This window comes from Pinus tabuliformis, chromosome Q (assembly GCF_031772625.1).
Source record: "Pinus tabuliformis cultivar Carrire ecotype Pingquan chromosome Q, CPIR1, whole genome shotgun sequence".
NCBI lineage: Eukaryota > Viridiplantae > Streptophyta > Pinopsida > Pinales > Pinaceae > Pinus > Pinus tabuliformis.
Genome location: NC_142296.1, coordinates 947136668 through 947159407, shown reverse-complemented (window position 1 = coordinate 947159407; position 22740 = coordinate 947136668). Strand labels below are relative to the sequence as shown.

The window sequence follows — 22740 nt, the reverse complement described above, 5'->3', positions numbered from 1 at the left end:
GGATTGAGTGATTGGTTTTCGTAATCCTTGAAGGATTTTGTAGTCAAGATGTTCACATCATCATCTTGGGATTGAAAGGTAGCAGTATAAGAGGATAACTTGATGCTCAATGAAAATCACTTTCATGTTTAAGGGAGCTATGATTAGTTTGAGTTTGATATGGCTCAATATAATGCCTTCATTAATGATGTCTATGTCAGGCCAGGAGTAACTCCAGACTAGGCAAAAAACTGATTCGTATAATTCATTAGGTAGCTATTGTTTATATACATGAATGTGACTGATCAGTTCATCTTCTTGATGATTGTTCACATTCCGGGTTCACCCAACCGCTGAGGATTAGGTGTCAACATTCCCCCCTTAATCTGAAGGGATGTTGGTGAGTCCAAGCATCATTCTGAATCTTTCAAGCTTTTCTCTTCCAAGCGCTTTGGTGAAGATGTCTGCAATTTGCTCATTTGTGGAACAATGACGAAGATGGATTGTTTTGGCCTCAACATGATATCGGATCAGATGATATTTAGTATTGATGTGCTTTGTACGATCATGGAACTTTGGGTTCTTGGCCAGCTTTATTGCAGAGGTGTTGTCAATCATGAGTGGAGTTGATCGTACTTGTTTTACCTGCAAATCTTCAAGAATTTTCCTGAGCCACACAATTTCTTTCGTTGCTTCAGCTGCTGCCACGTATTCTGCTTCTGTTGTGGAATGTGCTGGAACTGATTGTTTTCGTGATCTCCAAGAGACAGCTCCTGATCCAAGACTCATAGCATATCCTGAAGTAGATACTCCAGTTTCTTTGTCTCCATCGAAGTCTGAATCAGAGTATCCAATCAAGCTGAAGTCGTCCACCTGTGTATACTTGATTCCAAGGTCTTGAGTTCCCTTCAAGTACCTTAGAACTCTTTTTGCAGCAGACCAATGTCCCTCACATGGCTTTTGCATAAACCTGGAGAGGATTCCAACAACAAATGAAATGTCTGGTCTGGTAGTAGTGAGGTAGATGAGACTTCCTACAAGCTGTCTATACTTTGTTGCATCCTCAAATTCATTTCCTTCAATAGATGTGAGCTTTAAGTTTTGTTCCATTGGAGTAGAAAGAGGATTGCACTCTGTCATGCCAAATCTGTTTAACAAATCTCCAATGTATTTCTTTTGAGAAAGAAATATGGATTTTGGATGTTGGGTTACTTCAATGCCAAGATAATAATGAACATAGCCCAAATCAGTCATTTCAAAACTTTTTCCTAATTCTTTCTTTATGGATGCAATATAGCTTTCATTGTTCCCTGTCATTAAAAGATCATCTACATATACCACAAGATATACAACTGTTTTGCCAACTTTCTTGACAAATAAAGTTGCATCATCAAGATCAAAATGATTGAAGTTGAGTTTCAGAAGATGCTCTGTTAGTTTTTCATACCAGGCTCGTGGTGCTTGTTTGAGGCCATACAAGGACTTCACAAGTTTGCATACTTTATGTTCATGTCCTTTCACAGCAAATCCTTCAGGCTGGGACATAAAAACATTCTCTTTTAGATATCCATTCAAGAATGCAGTTTTTACATCCATTTGATGGACTTTCCAACCGTTCTGAGCAACTAGTGCAAAGAGTGTCCGGATGGTGGCCCATTTTGCTGTGGGGGCAAAAGTTTCCTCATAATCGACCCCTTCCTTCTGTGCAAAACCTTTTGCCACAAGCCTAGCTTTGTGCTTGTCAAGTGAGCCATCAGCTTTGTACTTGTTCTTGTAGACCCACTTGCAGCCAATTGGTTTGGTTCCAAATGGAGGGTCAACCAGCTTCCAAGTGCCATTCTTTATGAGGGCATCATACTCCTTTTTCATCGCTTCTTTCCATTCATCATGAGAAGCAGCTTCTTTGAAGGAAGTTGGTTCAAAATCTGTAGACAAGTTCAATTCACAATCATAAGTAACATCCATATCAACAGGTGAATTAGAGTCATCTACATCACCTCCATTTTGTCGGTTTGAATTTCTGGTCCCTGTTTTTCCAATTTCATCAGGATGAACACTTTCAAGTGTCTTTGTCAGCCACTTTGGGGGACCTTTTTGAGATGGTCCAGGCTGCTTTGTTGATTGAGTTGGGACTGAATCAAGATTGAATCTCCCAATTCTATCAATTACATCACTTAAAGGATCATCCGGTGTTGGATTTTCATGCAGGGGAGATTGTTCTTCAGAAGAAGATTCCACATGTTGATCTAGTATAGGAATCCCCCCTTCAAGATGTGGAATCTGATTATCAAACTCTTGAAATGATTTCGTTTTTGTGAATCTATCCAAGCGATCAAGTTGCCGCTCAACAACACTGTCAGATTTGGATGATTCAAGAAAAATGACATCTCTAGATACAACAAACTTTTTATTTACTTCATCATAGAGACAGTATGCTTTGGAGGTGTTTGAATACCCCAGGAAGATACACTTACGACTTCTAGCACCAAGTTTGTTTCTATGTACCTTTGGTATTAAAGCATAACGGTGGAACCAAAGATCCTGAGATGTTTTACCGAAGGAACATGTCCATACCACAATTCATAAGGAGTCTTGTTTCTTATAGCATTAGATGGACATCTATTCTTTATATATGCAGCACATAGAACAGCATCAGCCCAAAACATTATCTTTACATTTTTGAAGAAAAGCATGGATCGTACCATATTCAAAATTGTTCTATTTATTCTTTCTGCTACACCATTCTGTTGGAGACTATAAGGTACAGTTGTTTGATGTTTGATCCCATGTTGACGAAGATAGTTGTCAAATTCATTTGATGTATATTCTTTTCCATTATTAGTGCGAATAGACCCAATATGAGATTGTGCATCATTTTCAATCCATTTATGAAAATTCTTGAATGTTTGAAAAGCATCAGATTTGTTCTTCAATAAATAAACCCAACACATTCTGGTGTAATCATCAATAAATGTCATGATATATTTATTTCCATTAGCAGAAGGAACAGGCATTGGACCACATAAATCTGAATGAATGAGTTCAAGTTTCCTATGTGCTCTTGAATGTGAATCATGAAAAGACTGTTTGCTATGCTTTCCTAGAATGCAAGCATCACATTGCTGATGTTTCCTAGGAATTGTAGGCAAACCAGCAATACCATTTTTCTTCAATAAGCGGAGACTGTCATAGTTTAAATGTCCAAACCTAGCATGCCATAATAAACTTGATGGAAGTGTACCTTCTTCATGATGAGAAATATATGAGAAATGTTGTGCATGAGCAGAGGTTCCTTGCAGTTTGAGAAGCCTTCCTTCTTCTATTCCCCTCATGACAAGTGAGTGGTCAGAAGCTTTTCTTACCTCAAGCTTGCCATCAAACATATGAATGGAGTGACCTTGCTGGCGGATGTGGACCAAGGACAGCAAGTTTCTCTTGAGCTGTGGGAGATATAGAACATGATCCAGAAGAAAGTCTGGAAGACCAGGCAGTTTAAGCCTGATTGTGCCAAGCCCTGATGGCTTGATTTTTGACTGATCTGCAAAGTATACTGCTCCATCAACATTGTCAGTGAAATCTTCAAAAAAATCTTTCCTATGAGTCATATGACAGGTTGTTCCTGAATCAAGCAACCAATCATTTTTCGAAGAAGCAAGTGAAGCATTAAACAAATCTTCATTTACTCCAATGTTACATTGTGCCTCAATATAGTGAGCGGATTCAGGTGCTTTACCTTTGTCTGTATCATCAGTTTTACCTTTTTGCTGGTTTCTTTTCTGCTCAATTTTATCCCATGGTAGCTTGCATGTAGAAGCATCATGTGATCCATTTTGTTTGCAGCGAATGCAATGCAGATCTGCTTTTTCTCCTTGAGAATGTCTGCCCCCCCTGCCTCTGAAATATCTTCCTCTTCCTCTTCGTCCACCTCTTCCTCTTGTAGAGTCTTGAGCATGATGCTTTTCTTTATGAGCAAGGCACACAGTCTCTTCAGAAGATTCAGGGACTGTCTTCTTTCCAAAGGCTTTCTCTCTTTCAGCAAACTTTTTCACAAGAGAGTCAAAGGTTATATCTTTAAGATTTCCATTTGCTTGTAAAGACTCAAGATAATTGGAGTAGGTAGGATAGAGTGCCTTGAGAAAAGCAATAAGAGGGATATCCAGCTCAACCTTAGTGGATTTAATATCATGCATTATAGACTTTACTTCAGATGCAAGAGCAAGAGGATCATTATTTTTCAGTTCAAGAGTGAAGAGTTTAATCATGAGCTGAACAACTTCAAGTGCAGAATGTGAGTCATAGAGTTCTTTCAGCTTTTGTAAAGCTTCAAAGGCAGTTGAATAAGATGAAATATGGCGACTTACTTCTTCATTTACAGATGCTGCGATTAATGCATATGCTTTGTTGTTCTTGTTATCCCAAATGACGAGCTCTTTGTCTGATGTAGGCTGTACAGGGTCATTGTCTCCTTCTCCGACACACACTCCCTTCCACAACTCATTGAAGATGAGGGTGTGTTTTATCATCCGGGACCATTCAGGATAGTTCTCCTTGCCAGTGAGAACTATCCCTACCATAGAGATGATTGAATGCATTCTGTAAAAAAAATACTTCTGCTGATAAAAAAAAACTTCCTTACGTTACAGCCTTATGCACTATATTTTCTCTGATATTTGATAGAAGTATCAGCATTACATATAACTGTAGACCTTCGTTACAAATAAACTATTCATATCAATATACAAATTGTGTATTGGGCAAACAGAGTATTCCTCTATCTTAGTGTACGAAAATTTTTAATGAAGCCTGCAGCTTATCATATTGAAGTATCCCCATTGCACTAGTTCACACATCAATCACTAGACAGTGGATAACAGAAAGTTACAGACTACCAACATCGCAGACTAACGGTTTATACCAACAGAAGTAAAAGTCGGTCGGAAGACAACCAAGTCAAGCCACACAACACATTAGGGCCATCTTCATTATCGGTTCCAAATCCATGCCCCAAAAGCTTAGATTGACGGTCGTAAGCTATGACAAACAAAATCCGAACTGCTCTCAAATAATAAATTACAGTGCTCTCAAATAATAAGCGATGACAATCAGAATCTAAATTGCTCTCAAATAATAAATTACAGTGCTCTAATAAGCGATGAGTTAAGGATAACAAGCTCAGGCCACGTTCACTCCAGTGAGTAAGAAATCGAGTGTTGAGCGGATGCAATGTCGGGCATCTCAGGTTCGTTCTTCAGGCTTGTTCCACCAGCTACGACATGTACACGCTCTCGCTCCACACCGAGGAATCCATCATTATGACGAAAGGAAAAGAATCCGAACTCGCGACCTCTGGACTGGGACTGCTCCTCCCAAAGAATTTCACTCCCGCGCATATAGATATATAGCTTCTCTCGGTGTGCGCACACACAAGGATACAAGGAATGTGATACAGAGATTAAAAAGGAGAGCATACAAAGGAATAGGAAGAGAGCCGGATGGGTAATGTGCTGCTGCGAAGAGGAGTGGATGGTCGTCGTCGGATAAAGATCATGAAAGCCGACGGATCGGTGATGAATGAGAAGAAACTTTCGGCGGGTGTCCCTACAATTACAGGATTCAAAGTGCCACACGGTGGAAGAGGGAACGAAAATATGTGCATCATACGAACAGGGTGATGATCGGAGATTTTACGACGCCATTCTCAGACAGGTTTACCCGTCTCTCCACAGAAATGAACCAAACAGTATTTGTGATTGCATTTTCGAAGTTGAATGGGCAACCGGTGAAATCACAAAGCTTGATATTGAACGTATTTGTTTACTAACACCGGGAGGCGTTGAGGATCACCCAGGAATAAAGTTTCTTGAGAATTTCCTGGTTGCAGGGGGCTGAGAAAGCAATGTTTTCAATTGTTAAAATCTCTAATGAGCTCAAATGTTTTGTTATGTCGGCAAAAGAATGGGCAAGAGTAATAACGATTTTAACTCAGTACACTAGTGATTTGGCAAAAAACTGATGCAACCAGTCAAGGTAACCGACACATTCATGCGCAGAGAAACAACATCATTGAGACGCAGGACAGAGGCAGCGCTCAGGACAGAGGAGCGCTCAAGACAGAGATAGTGGCAGAGATAAGGGAGTTACAACTATTTTTAAACTTGGCTCTGATACCATGTCAGGCCAGGAGTAACTCCAGACTAGGCAAAAAACTGATTCGTATAATTCATTAGGTAGCTATTGTTTATATACATGAATGTGACTGATCAGTTCATCTTCTTGATGATTGTTCACATTCCGGGTTCACCCAACCGCTGAGGATTAGGTGTCAACAATCTAGAGGAAAGTGATATGTAAAGTTGATGGTCTAAATCCTGTCACAATATTGAATGAAGACGATGGTTCCACAACTTCCAGGAAGAAAGAAGCTCAATATTATGAGATACAAAGGAAAGAAGGAGCCATGCAACTATCTCCATGAAGAACTGGTAGTTGGTACACTTATAAAGACAAGATAAAGAGCTTGTGGTTATGACTTCCCAATTGTTAGGAAGCTAAGAATCTCCTCTATATTTGAGAAGGAGTAAAATGAGTCTCCTTGAATAATTGAAAAGGAGCAAGGATTTATTCCCCAATCAAGAGGGAATGAGAATCTCCTCTCTGGTTGAGAGGGAGTGACAATGAACATCACATTTGAATTCTCTACTTCATGTGTCATGCACTAGGTTGGGACTAACAGTGGTACGTCTAAATGAAGGCCATGGAGGGAGAATGGTGAATGGAGGAATGGATAAGCATCTGAGATTAATACTTCTTGACGATAAAGAATCCAAGATAGGAAGTATTCTTGTTGACCAACACTCTTTGAGGATTGGACAAGTATCCAAAACAAGAGTGGTCGAAGAACCAGTATTCTTTAAGGATTGGGAATCCAAGATAAGAATAATTCTAAAAGGAAATACCTAGTGAACATCCGGATGGGATATGTGCCTTGAAGAGGTAGTGTGGTATCTCACGTAAAACCTCCCAGCATTTTGCTCTGATATAAGAAGAGCTTGTCAATTTAAGGCCTTACTATGTTGACAATGTTGGTCATAAGATTGTGATTTTTCGGCAAGCAATCTGGAAGCGCAGGCGCACTAGGTCAAGCATCCTTTGTGCTTTCCCGACGGCTCCCCGCAGAGCGTCATGGTGTTCGGTCGTCTGGGCAGGACCCTTGCCTCTCAAGCTTCCATGGAGGAGTTGGAAGATGGCCCCGAGGCCCCCTCCTTTCATGACATGGTTTCTGGTTGACAGAAGGACCAGGAGTCTTCTTTTTTCACCAAGCTAGCCTCATGCACAACTTTTCATTCCTCCATAACGAGCCCTGAAGCAAGGGAAAAACGGAAGGAAAAAGGGAAAAATGTAGAGGCCCAACCAACTACAGGGACCACCTCTACAAATGCTTCAGCAATGGTGGAAGCATAAAACACAGAGGAAGATCTGCAAAAGGCAAGAACAAAACTAAGAAGCAATTGCAACCCAAAAGTCAAAAAATCCCAGAGTTGGAAATTCAAGACCCGGGTAGCAGTCTATAGAGACTATATGCAAGAACATGCAATAATATGTAAATTCATGGGCATCTGGCCCACAGAGAAAGCACTAAATTGGTGGATTCAATCCAAATGGAAACCAAAGCGAGAAATCAAACTACAACATGGCTCAAAGGGGTTTTCAGTCATCTTTGATCTCTTGGAAGACAGAGACAGGATATTTGAGGGAGGCCCCTACTTCTTCAACTCTGCAGGACTTTATATAAGATTCTGGAAAGAAAAATTCACTCCAGAGAAAGAGGACTTCACTAGGGTCCCGATATGGATTCACCTCTACTCTCTGCCAACTAATTACTGGGCTCCATCAGTCATCAAAGGCATTGGAGACCAACTAGGAGAATATATAAAAATGTCTAAGGGCACACGAATATGCGTTTACATCGATGTCTCGGGAGCCCTTTCGAAGGCCATAAAACTGATATTCAGGGACGAGACCTGGCTCCAGACCATTGATTACGAACACATCCCACTCTGTTATAGGAAATGCCATGAACATGGACACCTCTTTAGGGATTGTCTAAAACTAAAACTCCTCAAAGCAATGAGCAGGTTCACAAGAAAAAGGATGAACAGGGTTTCACCAGAGTAAGCACAAGGAACCAAAACAACAAGAAGACACACACAAAGAAAGAGCAGCACCAGGCAGCCAGCCTAAATAAATTTGAAGCTCTGAACAAAATGCAAGAACACCCGCTCTCAAACAGCTCAAATGAGGAGGAGGCCAAAGAAGATACACAAAACGTAGCAAATCAGAGGCAAGAGGATCAATACTTGGAACACAACAACACTGAAGATGAGAATATACAAGAAGACATAGAAATGGAACAAGTTCTGGTGGACTCTACCCCGAAGGAAAACACAATAGAAGAGGCATTGGAAGGAGTCGACCTCATATCGGTCGCAGAGGAATGGAAGAAAAATGGTCTTGTTGCGATTCCAGAAGACCAAATCCAAAAAATCGAAGGAGACTACCTCCTACAAGAGGAATTAAAACAAAGCACAAGTCAAACACCACGTGGAAATAGCGCAGTCTACGACATTCTAGCACATATGGAAGCAGGAAAATACAACCCAAAAAGCCCAAGCAAGAAAAGAGGAAGGAAAACAACCAGTCAGCTTCTTCAAGAACTTGGGGCCAGACTCATTAATGAAGGAAAGGTAAAGGCCCTAGCCCTAACTCCCACTCTATATCAATGAATTGCATCTCTTGGAATATTAGAGGACTCAATGGTCCTGGAAAGAAGAGAGTCTTTAAAAGCAGCCTCATAACTAACAAACCAGATATCCTATTATTCCAAGAACTAAACTTGACATGGCTAACCTCACCCTCCTCCAAAAAAAATTGTTTCAAGCATTATAGCTATATAGCAACTCTGCCAGTGGATCAGTAGGGGGAATCATGACTCTGTGGAAAAGCTCTCAATATGATCTAATCTCCTCAATAGCCACAAAACACTCCATCACAATTGTTCTGAAAACCATTAGCACCAGCAATAGTATCTGTGTCACCAAAATCTATGCTCCACACAGAGCAGTTGAAAGAATCAAGATGTTGCAAAGGATAAGTCAGCTCCTTGATTCTATCCACCAACCATTCAAAATTGTTGTTGGTGACTTTAACATGGTGCTAAACCTCGAGGAAAAGAAGGGAGGCATCAGAAAACTGGAGAAGGACTCTGAAGCCTTCCAATCCATCATCGAGGGTCTTAGTCTAATTGACATCCCTACGAACAATGGAATATTCACCTGGAATAACAGACGAGGGGGAGATCGGTGAATTGCTTCCAGGCTTGACCGTTTCCTTCTTTCAGAAGAGATTTATCTCACCTCCTGGGAAACAGAGGCTAGAATTCTCCCTCAATCAGGATCTGACCATTGGTCAATATCCTTGAATGTTCACATTTCCTCTGAACCGAGGAATAGACCCTTCAAATTTGAATCCTTCTAGATGGAGCACCCTGATTTCATGGAAAAAATGAAAGAATGGTGGAGTGCCCCAATGCCCCAAACCGGAAACAAGATGTATAAATTCCAACAGAAACTGAAATTCATCAAAAATGAGATCAAACTCTAGAACAAGGAAACTTTTGGCAACATCACCACTGACAAAAGGAACTTGGAACATAGAATGGAAATCCTCTAGCAGCAAATCATTAGCGAGGGCATCAATGAACAAAGGAAGCAGGAAGAGCTTAATCTTCAAAAAAGTTGGGAGGAAAGGGTCTCTCAAGAAGAGAAACTTTGGCATCAGAAATCCCGCATTAACTGGCTTAAGTGCGGGGAAAGAAATTCAGCTTTCTTTCACCGTTCGATGATACAGCACAGAAGACACAATAGGGTACTGGGCCTAAAAAATAGAGAGGGAAACCTTATCCACTCTCATGAGGACATGGCTGCCGAACTAAATCAGTTCTTCAGCAATCTCCTAACTGAGCCTAGAACAGACAAGGCAAGGGCTATTCAAGAAATAACCAACAACATTCTAGTTATCCTCACCGAGGATCACAATAAAATGCTCTTGAGAAAAGTCTCAATGCAAGAGGTGGAGGAAGTAGTAATGACTATGTCCAATGGTAAAGCGTCGGGTCCGGATGGTTTCACCATAGACTTCTATAAAGCTTGTTGGCCCCTGATAAAAAAAGAGGTTCATGCCTTAGTGGAGGAGTCTAGAATACAAAAATATGTTCTAAAAGCCCTAAATGCCACTTTTCTAACCTTAATTCCCAAGGATGAAGGCACTGACTCCCTGGATAAATTTCACCCTATTGCCCTCTACAACGTCATCTACAATATCATCTCAAAAGTCTTGGCCAATAGAATAAAAACCATCCTACCTCTATTGATTTCCCCGCACCAATCAGGTTATGTGGAAGGAAGGCAAATCCTGGATAACATCATCCTTTCCCATGAATTGATTCATTCCCTTAAAGTTCAGAGAAAGCCTGGAATGATGATGCAGTTGGACATGTCCAAAGCATTCGATAAAATCAGTTGGGAGTATATGAAAGGTGTCTTATCAGCTTTTGGTTTTCACAAGGACTGCATTAAATGGATAATGGCAATGGTTTATGGGGCTTTTTTCTCGATTCTCCTGAATGGCTCCCCATCTCAACCCTTTTGCCCCTCCAGAGGTATCAGACAGGGGGATCCTATTTCTCCCTTCCTTTTTGTCATTATGGTCGAGGGCCTTAACAGATCCATCACGGTTGCCTCTTCCAACAATGCCCTATCTAGCCTCAAGCTTTATGCCTCTACTCCTCCCTCCACTCATTAGCAATTTGTTGATGATACCTTGTTAATGGGCCTCCCCACTATCAAAGAAGGCTTATCCTTCAAAGCCATCCTCTCTGATTTTTCTGAAGCATCTGGCACCTCCATAAACCATGAGAAATCCAAATTGTTTTTCTTCAACACCCCTCTAGCTATCCAAAGGAACCTTGCCAGAATTATGGAATTTCAAAGATGCAACCTCCCTTCCAAATACTTAGGAGTCCCTCTTAGTGATAAGCCGTTGGCTCGTTCAATATGGGAAGATCTTATTGTTAATTTGGGGTAGCATCGGATGTGCTTTAGCCACGAAATTTGGTGGAGAGGTTGGGGCACATGAGATCTCCAATACCCAGAAAGGTTTGGGCAGATTCTAAACAGATTAGGAGATATTAAAATAATTAATATTTTTAATGGAGTCCCTAAGTCTAAACTTAGGGAAAATAAAATATTAATGTGTATTAATATGAATTTGTGTTAGAGTGGTCCAAAAGACATGGATCAAGCCGGATCTAATCTTAGCCATTGATTAGGGACTTAATCTCGGCCGTTGATATGTCAACAGGAAAAGTATAAGAGGAGACTTGAGAGTCACTTGGAGGACACACTAGAGTGATTGGTCATTCTATTCTCTAGAGCAGGGTTTGCTAAGAGAGATAGAATCAATGATCGGAGAGCAGTTGAGGGGCATTGAGTACAGAGAGGCAGAGATAGCGTCGGGAAAGCAGCAGAGCAGCCAGAAAGAGTGACGCAGGGGTAGCCAGTGCTCACGCAGAGGCAGCTAAGTGCTGCGCAGAGCACTAGAGAGGCCAATGTAGCTGACGCAGAGGCTCAGAGAGCTGACGCAGGGCCTCCTGGGGCTGATGCACGCCAAGATAGGCTGACGCAAGGCCAGCGCTAGGCTAGGAGAGGCTGACGCAATCCAGATTGGGCAGACGCTGGGGTTTCTGGGGCAGATTGGTGCTGAGTAGCTGCCGGAAGGATTATCCGGGGTTTCAGCCAGTAGATTTGTCAGAAACCGAGAGGTATTACTGCTAAGGAAATTCTTTATTGGGTAGGCCAATTTCGGCACCCAGATTGTACTCTGATATTGCTTAATAAGAAAACCCTCAAATAGTTGCACCGGTTTTCCCACGTTGGGTTTTTTCGGGGACATTAGTCCAAAAATAATGGTGTCATATGGTGTGTTTGTTTCTGTTTCTTTTTACTTGTTGATCTGTAATATGTTGAGCATGCACTAGTGTTTATTTTCAGTATTTACATTGTAAATAACTTGTTAAGGAAAATAACAAGTAGGTAGGAATAAATCAAATAAAGTGCATGGAGGGTTTCTAAATAAGTAAACTTAGAAACTTCGACATGGTATCAGAGCATGATTGCAGACCACAGGAGGACTAAAAGAAATCAATCGAGCGGAGCAATAGCAACAGAAAACAATTGTCCCTAGGTGACAGAAGCCATTTCTAGAAACATAGAAGCCAAGGAGTGTGACGCAGAGCTAGCCAGAACCACGCAGAGGAAGCCTGGAGCTGCGCAGAGCCTCAGAGAGGCCATCGTTGCTGACGCAAAGGGTCAGAGGGCTGACGCAGGGCATCCCAGGGCTGACGCAGAACCATCTGGGGTGACACAGGGCCAGCGTAAGGCAAAGAGGGGCTGACGCAATTCACAGAGAGGCAGTCGCTGGGGTCTAGAAGGCTGCAGGAATATTGCAGAGTGGAGCTGGTGAGGTACTGTAGTCAGAACAGTACCTAACAAAGCAGGGCCAAAGGAGTTGTTACCGAGGGTTTCTAGCCAAGGAACCTGGATCAACAGTGCAGCTGCACAAGTCGATCAGAGTAGGGGACATCTCGACAAGCGGTAGAAGGATTTCCAAGAGGGAATCAAGGCTCAGAGGGAGTCCAAAAGAGAACTTCCAGACGGGAAGTAGAGACTCAGAGGAGTCGAACAGAGAACTTCCAGGAGGGAAGTAGAGGAGCATCATGGCACTACACGGGGTAAGAGACCAAGATACACTGGACAGAACATCGAACTTCGTAGTCTGGAAGGTCGAAATCTTATCCGTGCTTGACAGAAATTGTGTCAAGAACTTCGCCTTGAAGGTAATAGTTGTCCCAGTCAACCCCAGTGATAATGACAGGTACGAGGAGGCGATGGCGAGGGCCAAGTGCATTATCCTTGATGGGGTCAAGGATCATGTGGTACCACATATAACCGAGAAGGAAACAGCATTTGAGATGTGGGAGGCTCTCAAGAAGCTGTACCAGCATACTTCTGTGTAGAGAAGAATGTTGCTCGAGAACCAGATGAGATCGTATCAAATGAAGAAGGGTCAATCGATTGACACCCTCCTCGGAGGACTGAATGAGATCCGAGACCAGTTGACTGCTATAGGAGCGACACCGGATCAGGAGCTTATGGTGAGGACAACCCTGAACGCTGTCTCAGAAGATTGGGAAGTATTTGTCCAGAGTATCCTGGGCAGAGGGACTCTCCCACCTTGAGACGAGATGTGGGCAGCTCTTTGCCAGGAAGAGATCAGACGACAGTCGAAGACAGGTAGCAACAGCAAAGGGATCAAGGTCAAGTAGAAGGAGGAGGATATGGCCCTAGCATTTGAGGGAAAGCAGGAGAAGCAGAAGAAGAAAGATCTCTCCAAGATCAAGTGCTTCCACTGTGGGGAGATGGGCCATTATGCAACCCAGTGCCCAAGGAAGAAGAGTAAGGGAGAGTCTTCCGAGACTAAGGCAGCGCCATCACGGGCAAAGAAGGAAGTTTTGGCAGACGATGACTGTGCCATGAGTGCACACGCGCCACTTGAGCGGAAGTGGGGAGACATTAAGTTGTAGTCAAGCGAACTACAGGTGATGAGGGGCAGGATCCTTGAGGTACCCAGCCTCTTGGATTAGACCTAGCTATGGGAGCCCCGACAAGGAGTAGCAGGACGGGATGAGTGGGTAGAGACGGATGCGGATGGAGCAGCAGAGAGAGCTACAGTGCAGGAGTCCCGAGACAGCGCAAAGCTAGCACGCTGCAACAGTGCGAGAGGCACGGGAGTGTTGCACCAGTGCAGGAAGGCACAGAGAGGTGTGCAACGATGCGAGATGCAGGAAGTTGTTGCAGCAGCGCAGAGGTCAGAGAGGGAGCACTTGTCAGCGACAGCGGGCGCTTCAGCATCAGTGGGTGTTTATAGCCCAACAGGGAGGTCAGTTGGGAGATCAATTACTTACTTCTTAGTAACTGAGTTGCAGTGCAGCAGTGGGCAACACGATGCAGCTTGATGAGAGGAGGTGCAGTGCGGATGCAGTGCTGGGAAAAAGGACCAGCAACAACACGGATGCAGAGGGAGTTGTCGTACAGATGCAGCAATGGCAGTGGCAGAACCATGGGCAGCAGTACAGGAGGCAGCAGTGCAAAGGATGTTGGATAGGAAGGCCTAGCATCAGCACAGATACTGATGCCAGATGATCAGAGTAATACTCAGTGGGGAGTATTGCTAGAGCACAATCCTCGCTAAGAGGGAGTGTTGATTTGGGGTAGCATCGGATGTGCTACAGCCACGAAATTTGGTGGAGAGGTTGGGGCACATGAGATCTCCAATACCCAGAAAGGGTTTGGGCAGATTCTAAATAGATCAGGAGATATTGTCCATTTGACTGAGGCCAACCTTGACAGTTTGTCCATGAGAAAGAATAAATTCAAAATTCTATTTCTGTTTGTCAGAATGAGATGATCTTTATATCAAAATTGTACCTCTCGAAAAGAGCAATCCAATGCAATAATCATCTCCATCATATGAGTTGTCCTAAGGTGGAAGTTGGCCCCTAGTTGCCAATTTAAACAGTGTATCTTCCCTAGTTGAGAGAGAGAGATAGACACATCATTCTTGTCCTCATATTGTGAAGAAAGAATGGAGAATTGGGTAAGCATCTAGCATCTAATACTCTTTGAGGATGTGGTAGGGCATCCAAGATAAGAGTAATCAAAGAGGATTGGTATTCTTTGAAGACTGGGAATCTAAGATAAGAATAGTCCTGGAAGGACATACCCTGTGAAAACCCGGATGGGGTATGTGCCTTGAGAGAGAATGATGATGGTGTTTGTCATTCATTGGTCTCACCAGCATCGTGCTCTGATCTTGTGGAGGGATAGAGTTGTTAGTCAAGGCCTTACTATGCGACAATGTCGATCAGTATGATGTAAGTAGATGGCTTACCAATCTGACTCTTCTTATGAGAATTCTTCAGATTAAGAATATCCAAGTACCTTGTTTGAATTATGAATACCCCCCTAGTTAAGAGGGAGTGTTGAAATATGTAACTAGATTCGGTCTTCATAATGACATATGTAATCATGATTTTATTTATTTGATGTAAAAAGAAAAATAAATTTATTATTGTTGTTCTTGAGGCATGGGTTTGATGCTCAAAGGAAATTTATTTTTAGGTCAAGCACCCATTGAGTGCTTCTAAGGCTTGTTATTTATTCTACAAGTCAATTGAGTCATTGTCATGTATTGAAGACCCATTTGGGCATGTTACATATTGTAAAGAAAAATGTATTTGAGTCAAAAGGCCCTCCAAGACCTCGTCATAATGCAAAGATCAAGTCGGCCTACACACATGGACAAGTCAGCCTAAAAGGAGCAATTTGACCCAATGAAAGACCTATATATAAGGGAGACTTCGACCTCACTTTGGGCACTCACTTCACTCACACAAGTTCGATCACAAGAGAGAAAAAGGTGCGAAGAAAAGAAGGACAAAGGAAGAAGAAAAAGGACGAGATCTTTGGATTGTTTTTGGGCTACTTCTCTCCACACGTGCGAAAGGATTAGGGCACTTATTGCAGCAGAAGAGGCCGAGTTGCAGAAGTCAAATTAGGGCATCATCAAGGACACTTTGCAAGCTGAGTTCTCTAGGAGAGAGAATCAACTCAAGTGAAGAGGAAAGGAGGAAGAATCTACCATTTTTTTCCACACGTGCAAAGGCTAGGATTTCTACAGAAGAATTTGTTGGGCAAGTCGAAGTTGCAGAAGAATTTGCTGGGCAGATCGAAGTTGCAGAAGAATCTGCTGGGAGGTCGAAGGTGTAGAAGAATCTTCTAGGAATCGAAATTGCAAAAGTTGCTAAGGTCAAAGTTGTTGGGAAGCAGGAAAGATTTGACTTGATCTTGGAGGGACTTGGTCAAGGTTCACAAGTCTTAGAATTCGTCAATTGAAGTTCTATAAGAAGAGAAGAATTCTTGTGGTTTTCCTCTCAACTGGAGAGGTTTTGGCCCTGGTTGATCGCCTATATTTTGTGTTCTCTTGTCTCATTGTTATTTATTGTTTGGTAGTTGTTTGATGATAAGAACACTAACTATAATCAAGTGAAAGAAGAAGATAATCAAGTTAAGTAAAAATACATCACAAGCAGTTATCAAAGTAAGAGAAATCACCTAATCTCGTTGTCCTAGATTTCTCAACAACCCTCACACCTATATGCTTCTTACATCCAGAAGTTGAGTGTTGGAGGTAAGCCTTACCTCTGCTATCCCTTTTCCTCAAGGGTGGCTAATGAAACAAGATTCTGCCTTAGTCCTAGAACATAAAGAACATCTTTGAGATGAAGGGAATTACCTAACTCCCTCTGAAAGCTAACAGTACCAACTCCTCTAGCCACATACTGACCATCATCTCCTTCTCGGCTTATGCAATATTTTTTGTGGCTCTTGGCCCTGGTTAGAGCTACCTGTAGCAACTGCTACAACCCTCCAAATAGGCTTCAACTTGCTTAGAATGCCTTGTTGTCTCCCTTCCAAGACTCCTCCCTTCCTGTGCAATTACCAACCCTACATGCACTGTTGTTGCAACACTTTTATGAGCACAGACCAGCCCTAAACTAGAGCTCGATCCCTCCTGTAAAAACACAGAGCCTTGAACAATTTGATCACAGAGAATAGGATCAAAACTTATGCACAAAACCAGCCCAAACTTGCTTCTCCAACTCACGGCCTGCACTCCCAATCAAACTCGGCCCCAAAACAGTGCTTCTTATCTTCGGCTAGGGCTCCTTCTGATCTGCAACCTATTTCAAATGATGTTTTCTACGAATCATCGCACTTGGATGTGTTATTTTATTTTGCTCCGGGCTCTAATACCATGTAGAAAATCCATGAAATTCTGATCTGTTGATAAGAACAATCTGAATAACACTTTCTTTTCTTACAAACACAGAGTTTCTCTACTCGATTTGCAGCAGAATTACGAACAGAAATAAAAGCACAATCACGCAATTGAACAACACAATTTTTATAAGGAACCCCACTAGGAAAACCCTCTACTTGATTATTGAGAATTTATTGAAGAAATTGAGCATTAGATCTCTTACAGTACAATTGTTTCAATCTGAAAACAACCTTGTTTTCCCTGCTTAATCTAAGCTTGAAACATATGCAAGAATTCTGATCTCTGCTTCCTTACCCAAGGAATTCGTCCTTCTCCAATTCCAACAAGCCTTTCCTAGGCTTGTTCACCTTCTCTCACAAGCTCCACGCATAACCTTGTGCTTCCTATTGCTTGGTCTCACCAACTCGTCACCAAAACAATGATTAAACTTGTGCCTTCGTTCCTTCTTTTAAAGGCAATTCAAATGGTTAAAATTAGTGAATTTCTAATTAAGGAATTGAACTGGAGTTTTTCTAGTTAACAAAAGTCAACAGAACTAGTTAACTAGATTCTCCTAAAATTTAGGAGGCTAACTCCACTTAAGATTTTAGTGCCCAATTTAACTCACACTAGGAACTAGAGTTTTTTCTAGTTAACAAAAGTCAACAGAACTAGTTAACTGGATTCTCCTAAAATTTAGGAGGCTAACTCCACTTAAGCTTTTAGTGCCCAATTTAACTCACACTAGAAAATCCCAGAACTTGACTTCCAATTTTTAACACATCAGCTAATTGCCTCATGCACTCCTAATTTTTAGGGAAACTCCTAAATTTTAGGAACTCAACTTCGACTCCTTGAATTAAGGCACAAATCAAGGAATCACTTTTCTCACTAATTTCAACAAAAACACAAGAGATCTCCAAACCCAGAAATCGTTTCTGGAAATACCACCTAGAGACGGCTCAATTAAATTAATTGATCGATAATTAAAAATGCCTAGACTAACTTAGGGAAATTGATTAATTAATAGGAATTAATTGAGAAATGTGAGAATTCTCTAGAAACTCACATGGATCAACTTAGAGATGATCTCAGCCATCGATAAGGCTGAAACCGTGGCCGTTGGTGATCCAAATAGAGATTATAAGAGGAGGTTGATGGGGTTGGAGAATAACACACCAGAGACACTCAGTGATCAGGGCAAATCGAATTTCTCAAAGTGTAGAGTTCAGCTAGAAAAGAATTCAAGTTAATGATCGAGTGGCAGTAACTGAGGGAGCAGAAGAGTCATTTCCAACAGAGTTTCTCAGCAACAGAGCAACAATAGTTGTGAGGCCAAATTATTTCTGCAGAGAGGCTGAGAAGCCAATGCGAGCAGCGAGAAACCCCAGTTTGAAGTGCCAAAAAGAGATCATTTCCATTGCGGAAGACAGGGAGATAACCCGAAAGGAAGAGTGAGTCACTTCCAAGGCAAGGAGGAGGCAAGGTGGCTCATCCTAAGCCAGCTAGCAAGCAGAGAAAATTATTTGAGCCAATCAATGCGCATTTCTAGGCAGTACGAGTTGTCGGGAGGAAGTGCAAGCAGGGCTAGAGGGGCCGAGTTCGTTTGCAAAAGGGAGGAATTTCCTCCAAATAATTTTAGCAGTATATTTTGCTAGAGGATAGCCATATTGTCATCCAGATTTTTACTCAAAATTTTTGTTGTTGCATATAATAATAAAACCTTCATCTGCTGCACCAATTTTCCCTCCTTGGGTTTTTCCAAAAATAACTTTGTCAAAATTCTATTGTGTGTGTGCATATTATTTCTCAGTTTCAAGTTTATTTTCTACAACGTTTTTATGGTGAAAATTTCAGTTGTGATTTTATTCGTTATTTGCCATAGCAAATAAAGTGCTTAATAATTAACCAATTACACGAATAATTTCCAGTTGCTACAATAGTTGAAATTTTCACACAATTGACTCTTCAACAAACTCCCATGGATCACCACCTTTGAACGAATAGGCCCCTAAGCCTAAAGGGGCTTTGATTCCATGTTAAGAAACAGAATGCAAGTAAGCAAAGAACTTGGCAGAAAAGGCTTTAAGCCATTCTCAACACATGTATTCATCTCGTGATATCAACTTATAGTACATTGATTTAACCACCTCTAGATTTGATCTCACTGACAACTCATCAGAGGATAATGACAACACCTCATCGATAGATAAGGATGACAACTCGTAAGAAGGTGGTCTTGAACTTTTTGCTTATCTCGAGACTCAAAATCTAACAAACTTTCACTATGTCCCAAGTTGAAGCCCCTAGTTGTGAAAATTCCAATATGGAATCTTATTGCAACAACTGGAAATAATTCTCCTAATAGTTAAATTATTTTTTAACAATTTATTCGTTGTTTGCTACAGCAAATACTAAATCAATCACACTGCAACCTACACAACTAAAACTGCAGAAGAAAGAAATGTTGGAAGAAATACTAGCACACACACATTAAATGACAGTTATTTTTGGACCAATGTCCCCGGAAAAAAACCCAACTTGGGAAAATCAGTGAGCAGTTGAGGGTTTTATTATTATGCAGCAATGAAATATTCTGAGTACAACTGGATACCGAAACTGGCAATCCTATAGAGAAATATTGGCAAGAAAAATCTAGTGAGGAATTTCCTCACTCCAAAGGCAAATCTGGGCACTGATCTCAACTCAAATTGAGTCGTCCAAACTGGCTATGGTAGTCACTGCGTCACCCTAGCGCAATCACTTCTGCACTCAATTCGGAACAACTTCTCCTCAAGCCGTCTGGTCTATTGTTGTCTGGGAAAATGTCTCTCTTGGCCTTCAGAAACTCTTTCCAACTTTTGGCACTGAAACTTGGCTTTCCCCAGCAGATACGAAATTGCCTCTAGAGGCTACTGCGATGCTCTGCATCAGTCTCACTGTGGCTCCTCTGCCTTTCTGCAAATGCACTCACCAAACTTGGAATCCTTCCTCTTGCTTCACGGACACTGCGCCTCTCTCACTGCTTCAATTTCTCTGGTTCTCTCTCTGGCAGCTAAATGTTGCTACTCAGGAAATCGATATGCTCATGAAATCGAACTACTCAAGTGTCTTCTCCAAACCCCATCAACTTCTTATAATCCTCTATTGAGACTTCAACGGCCAAGATTAGATCTTAATCGATGGCTAAGATTAACTTGAGGTCGATCAGTGTGAATTTCTAGAACATTCATACCTTAACATAATTAATTAGGATTAATTAGTCATATTCCTTAAGTTTAGGCTTCAGGGAATATTTAAAAAAATGACTAATAATCTAATTAAGTCATTTCCATAAACGATTTTTCTGGTTTTGGAGATCTCATGTATTTTAGCCGCTCCACAGAATTTCAAGGCTAGAGCACATCCAATGCTACAAAAACTAACACTAGTGAGCATGCAAGTGGTGTCTTAAAATGGAAATGATGACACAAAAAGGAGGGTTGTTGAAGCAACCTTGATGGGGCTGTAAAATGTACAAACAAGGGAACGTGCAAAGAGTTAATAAAATAGTTCTTTTTATCCCAAATTGCATTGCTTTCAATTCCACTCCTTGTCGTAAGGAAATGTCCTAGAAAGCACCTGTTGCTTTCCCTCACTTTTATCTCCAAGTGACAACAAACTAAGAATCAGAATACTCGATAGAGACGAGTCTAAGATTCGATGGCAGAAGGAAATTTAAAATCAGATTTGGATGAGGATGAGGTGCTCCAGTATGATGGATCAATGGACAAGTATCAATCATCATTCATTGTTGAGCATAATTCTGACCTCTCAGGCAAGGCCGTACTTGTTGAAATCAACTGATAATTTGATTGTAAATAAAGGATGAAAGATAAATATTTTCAATCTGAGGTCTCCCAGAATGGAATTGAGAAGGTTGGACTCTCCAAGGTTGTACATGTTATCACAAACTCCAAGCGTACTTGTCATCCTAGTAGACTAGTAATTCAGACTCCAGAGTATACACACACATATTGTGAACCCTGATCGTGTAATTTGTATGACTCTTACTGGGAGAGGAGGGTAAGGGGGATCTAAATGTTTGGAGTGACTGTTGGCATTTGACATTTTCAAATACTAACGACAGCAGCCCTAGAAATGTAGGGGCCCACTTGGGAACCAGAAATTGGGTACTATAACGACCAAATTAAGATCAAAATTCTGTTCATTCGGCTTACGTTTTTGTTCATTGAAGGTATCCAACCAACAGTAATGAATAAGCCCTCAGTTACCTAGGGAGTTTAGCTTGCCATGGCCCGCTCCTCTGTTTTACAATGTAGTTAACCATGAAGTATATCTAAGGAACACATTAGAGTTGATATCTTACACAATTTTTAGCAAAGTGCTATATGCTGAAGCTGAATTTGAAAAATATTTTTATTACGGTACAAAAGAGATCAGAACCATAAACAATTAACTTGATCAAATGCATCGAACGTCACAATTCTGTAAAGTGCAAATGTAGGGACTGAATGGGAATCTAACAGATCCCAGTTTGCCCTTTTATTTATAAAATAATGCAAATACCAGAAACTGAAAGGGTGCCATAAAAACAAAACACATACAGCTGTGTGCCGCTGATATGATCCAAATTAAACGTGAGAAGCTGCTGATATCAAACCTGTTTAAGTTCCTGTCTTGGGAGCTGGGACAGGGAAAAAAAGTTGACTGCATCGTTTCCGGTGATGCGTCCATCTCCATCTGCATTCATCCCATACAAGGAACTTAATCTGAAGAATCAAATTACAGATAGAAAACTCAAAGTAGCAGAAGCTTAAGTTCCCAAATCCCAAATCCATCAATCAAACACTGAAAGAGTACCTGCATCGGCTTGCTCGAACCACTCTCTGTAAAGCTTTTCGTCGTGCTTTGAATGATTGTTTAGCCTCACATCTAAGATGTCCATTTCTCTTCGATGGGACTTGTTCTGCTTGTTTGTTAATTCGGGATAATGGCCAGATCCTTTTAAAAGAAAACAGCGGGCAGATTACAGATCAATGCTTCTGCAAGCAGCAGCGGAAATTTGAAGGGTATATTGGGAACATGATCCTTATGCGGGCAGAGGCGGTAATTAAAGGTTGCAGGATGTATACGGGGTATATTATTATTACTGCGGAGATTAAGGAAACAATCGGTCACAGTGAATTTTCACAAGCACCGCTTCCCTTCCGTTATAAATTAATTTCCACGCTCACCCCAAACCAAGCAAGCATGCGTGCGCGATATCTCTAACCCTTTTCTCTCATCAAATCAAATTGAGGGACTCATTCATTATTGTATAGTTACATATTAAGATTCATATTTTGAGAAGACTAGTTCTCTCTTTTAATTTTTGTTTTATATTCCTTAATTATTTTATCTTGAATTGTGTAGAGGTTAAGTTTGCTTTAATACTTTTGACTTTTTCATAAAGTGTTTTGCTTTTTTATTCTAAATTTACACGAAGTAAAATGAGCCTGGTATATATGTGCTCTTAGTATTATTTTAAGGAGTCATTAATTTTGTTGAAATATCTTTAGCTTTAAGTGTACATGAATTTAGTTTTCAATGAAATGTTGTTGAGCCAAATTTGTATTGGGCTCATGTTTGTTTAACATGCTTGTACTCCAAGTGTAGTGTTATTATTATTGTTTTAATGTGGCCTATATTTTAAAATTATTAGTTTAGATTTATTTAAGGTGAAATTTAAAAAATTTATAGTATATTTTTAATTTTCTATTA

General features: G+C 41.1%; 1 protein-coding gene across 1 annotated transcript in view; it reads right to left on the bottom strand.

Moving 5' to 3' along the window:
• Positions 1-22278, bottom strand: part of LOC149222608 (EH domain-containing protein 1-like) — a 232063-nt gene extending 209785 nt beyond the window's left edge. Inside the window, exons 1-2 of the mRNA XM_089385522.1 lie at positions 21841-22278; positions 21641-21720 (exon numbers count right to left, since the gene is read on the bottom strand). Of these exons, the coding sequence (XP_089241648.1) occupies positions 21641-21720; positions 21841-21925 (165 nt within the window). The 5' untranslated portion in view covers positions 21926-22278. The remainder of the gene's footprint in view (positions 1-21640; positions 21721-21840) is intronic.
• Between the last annotated feature and the right edge of the window lie 462 nt (positions 22279-22740).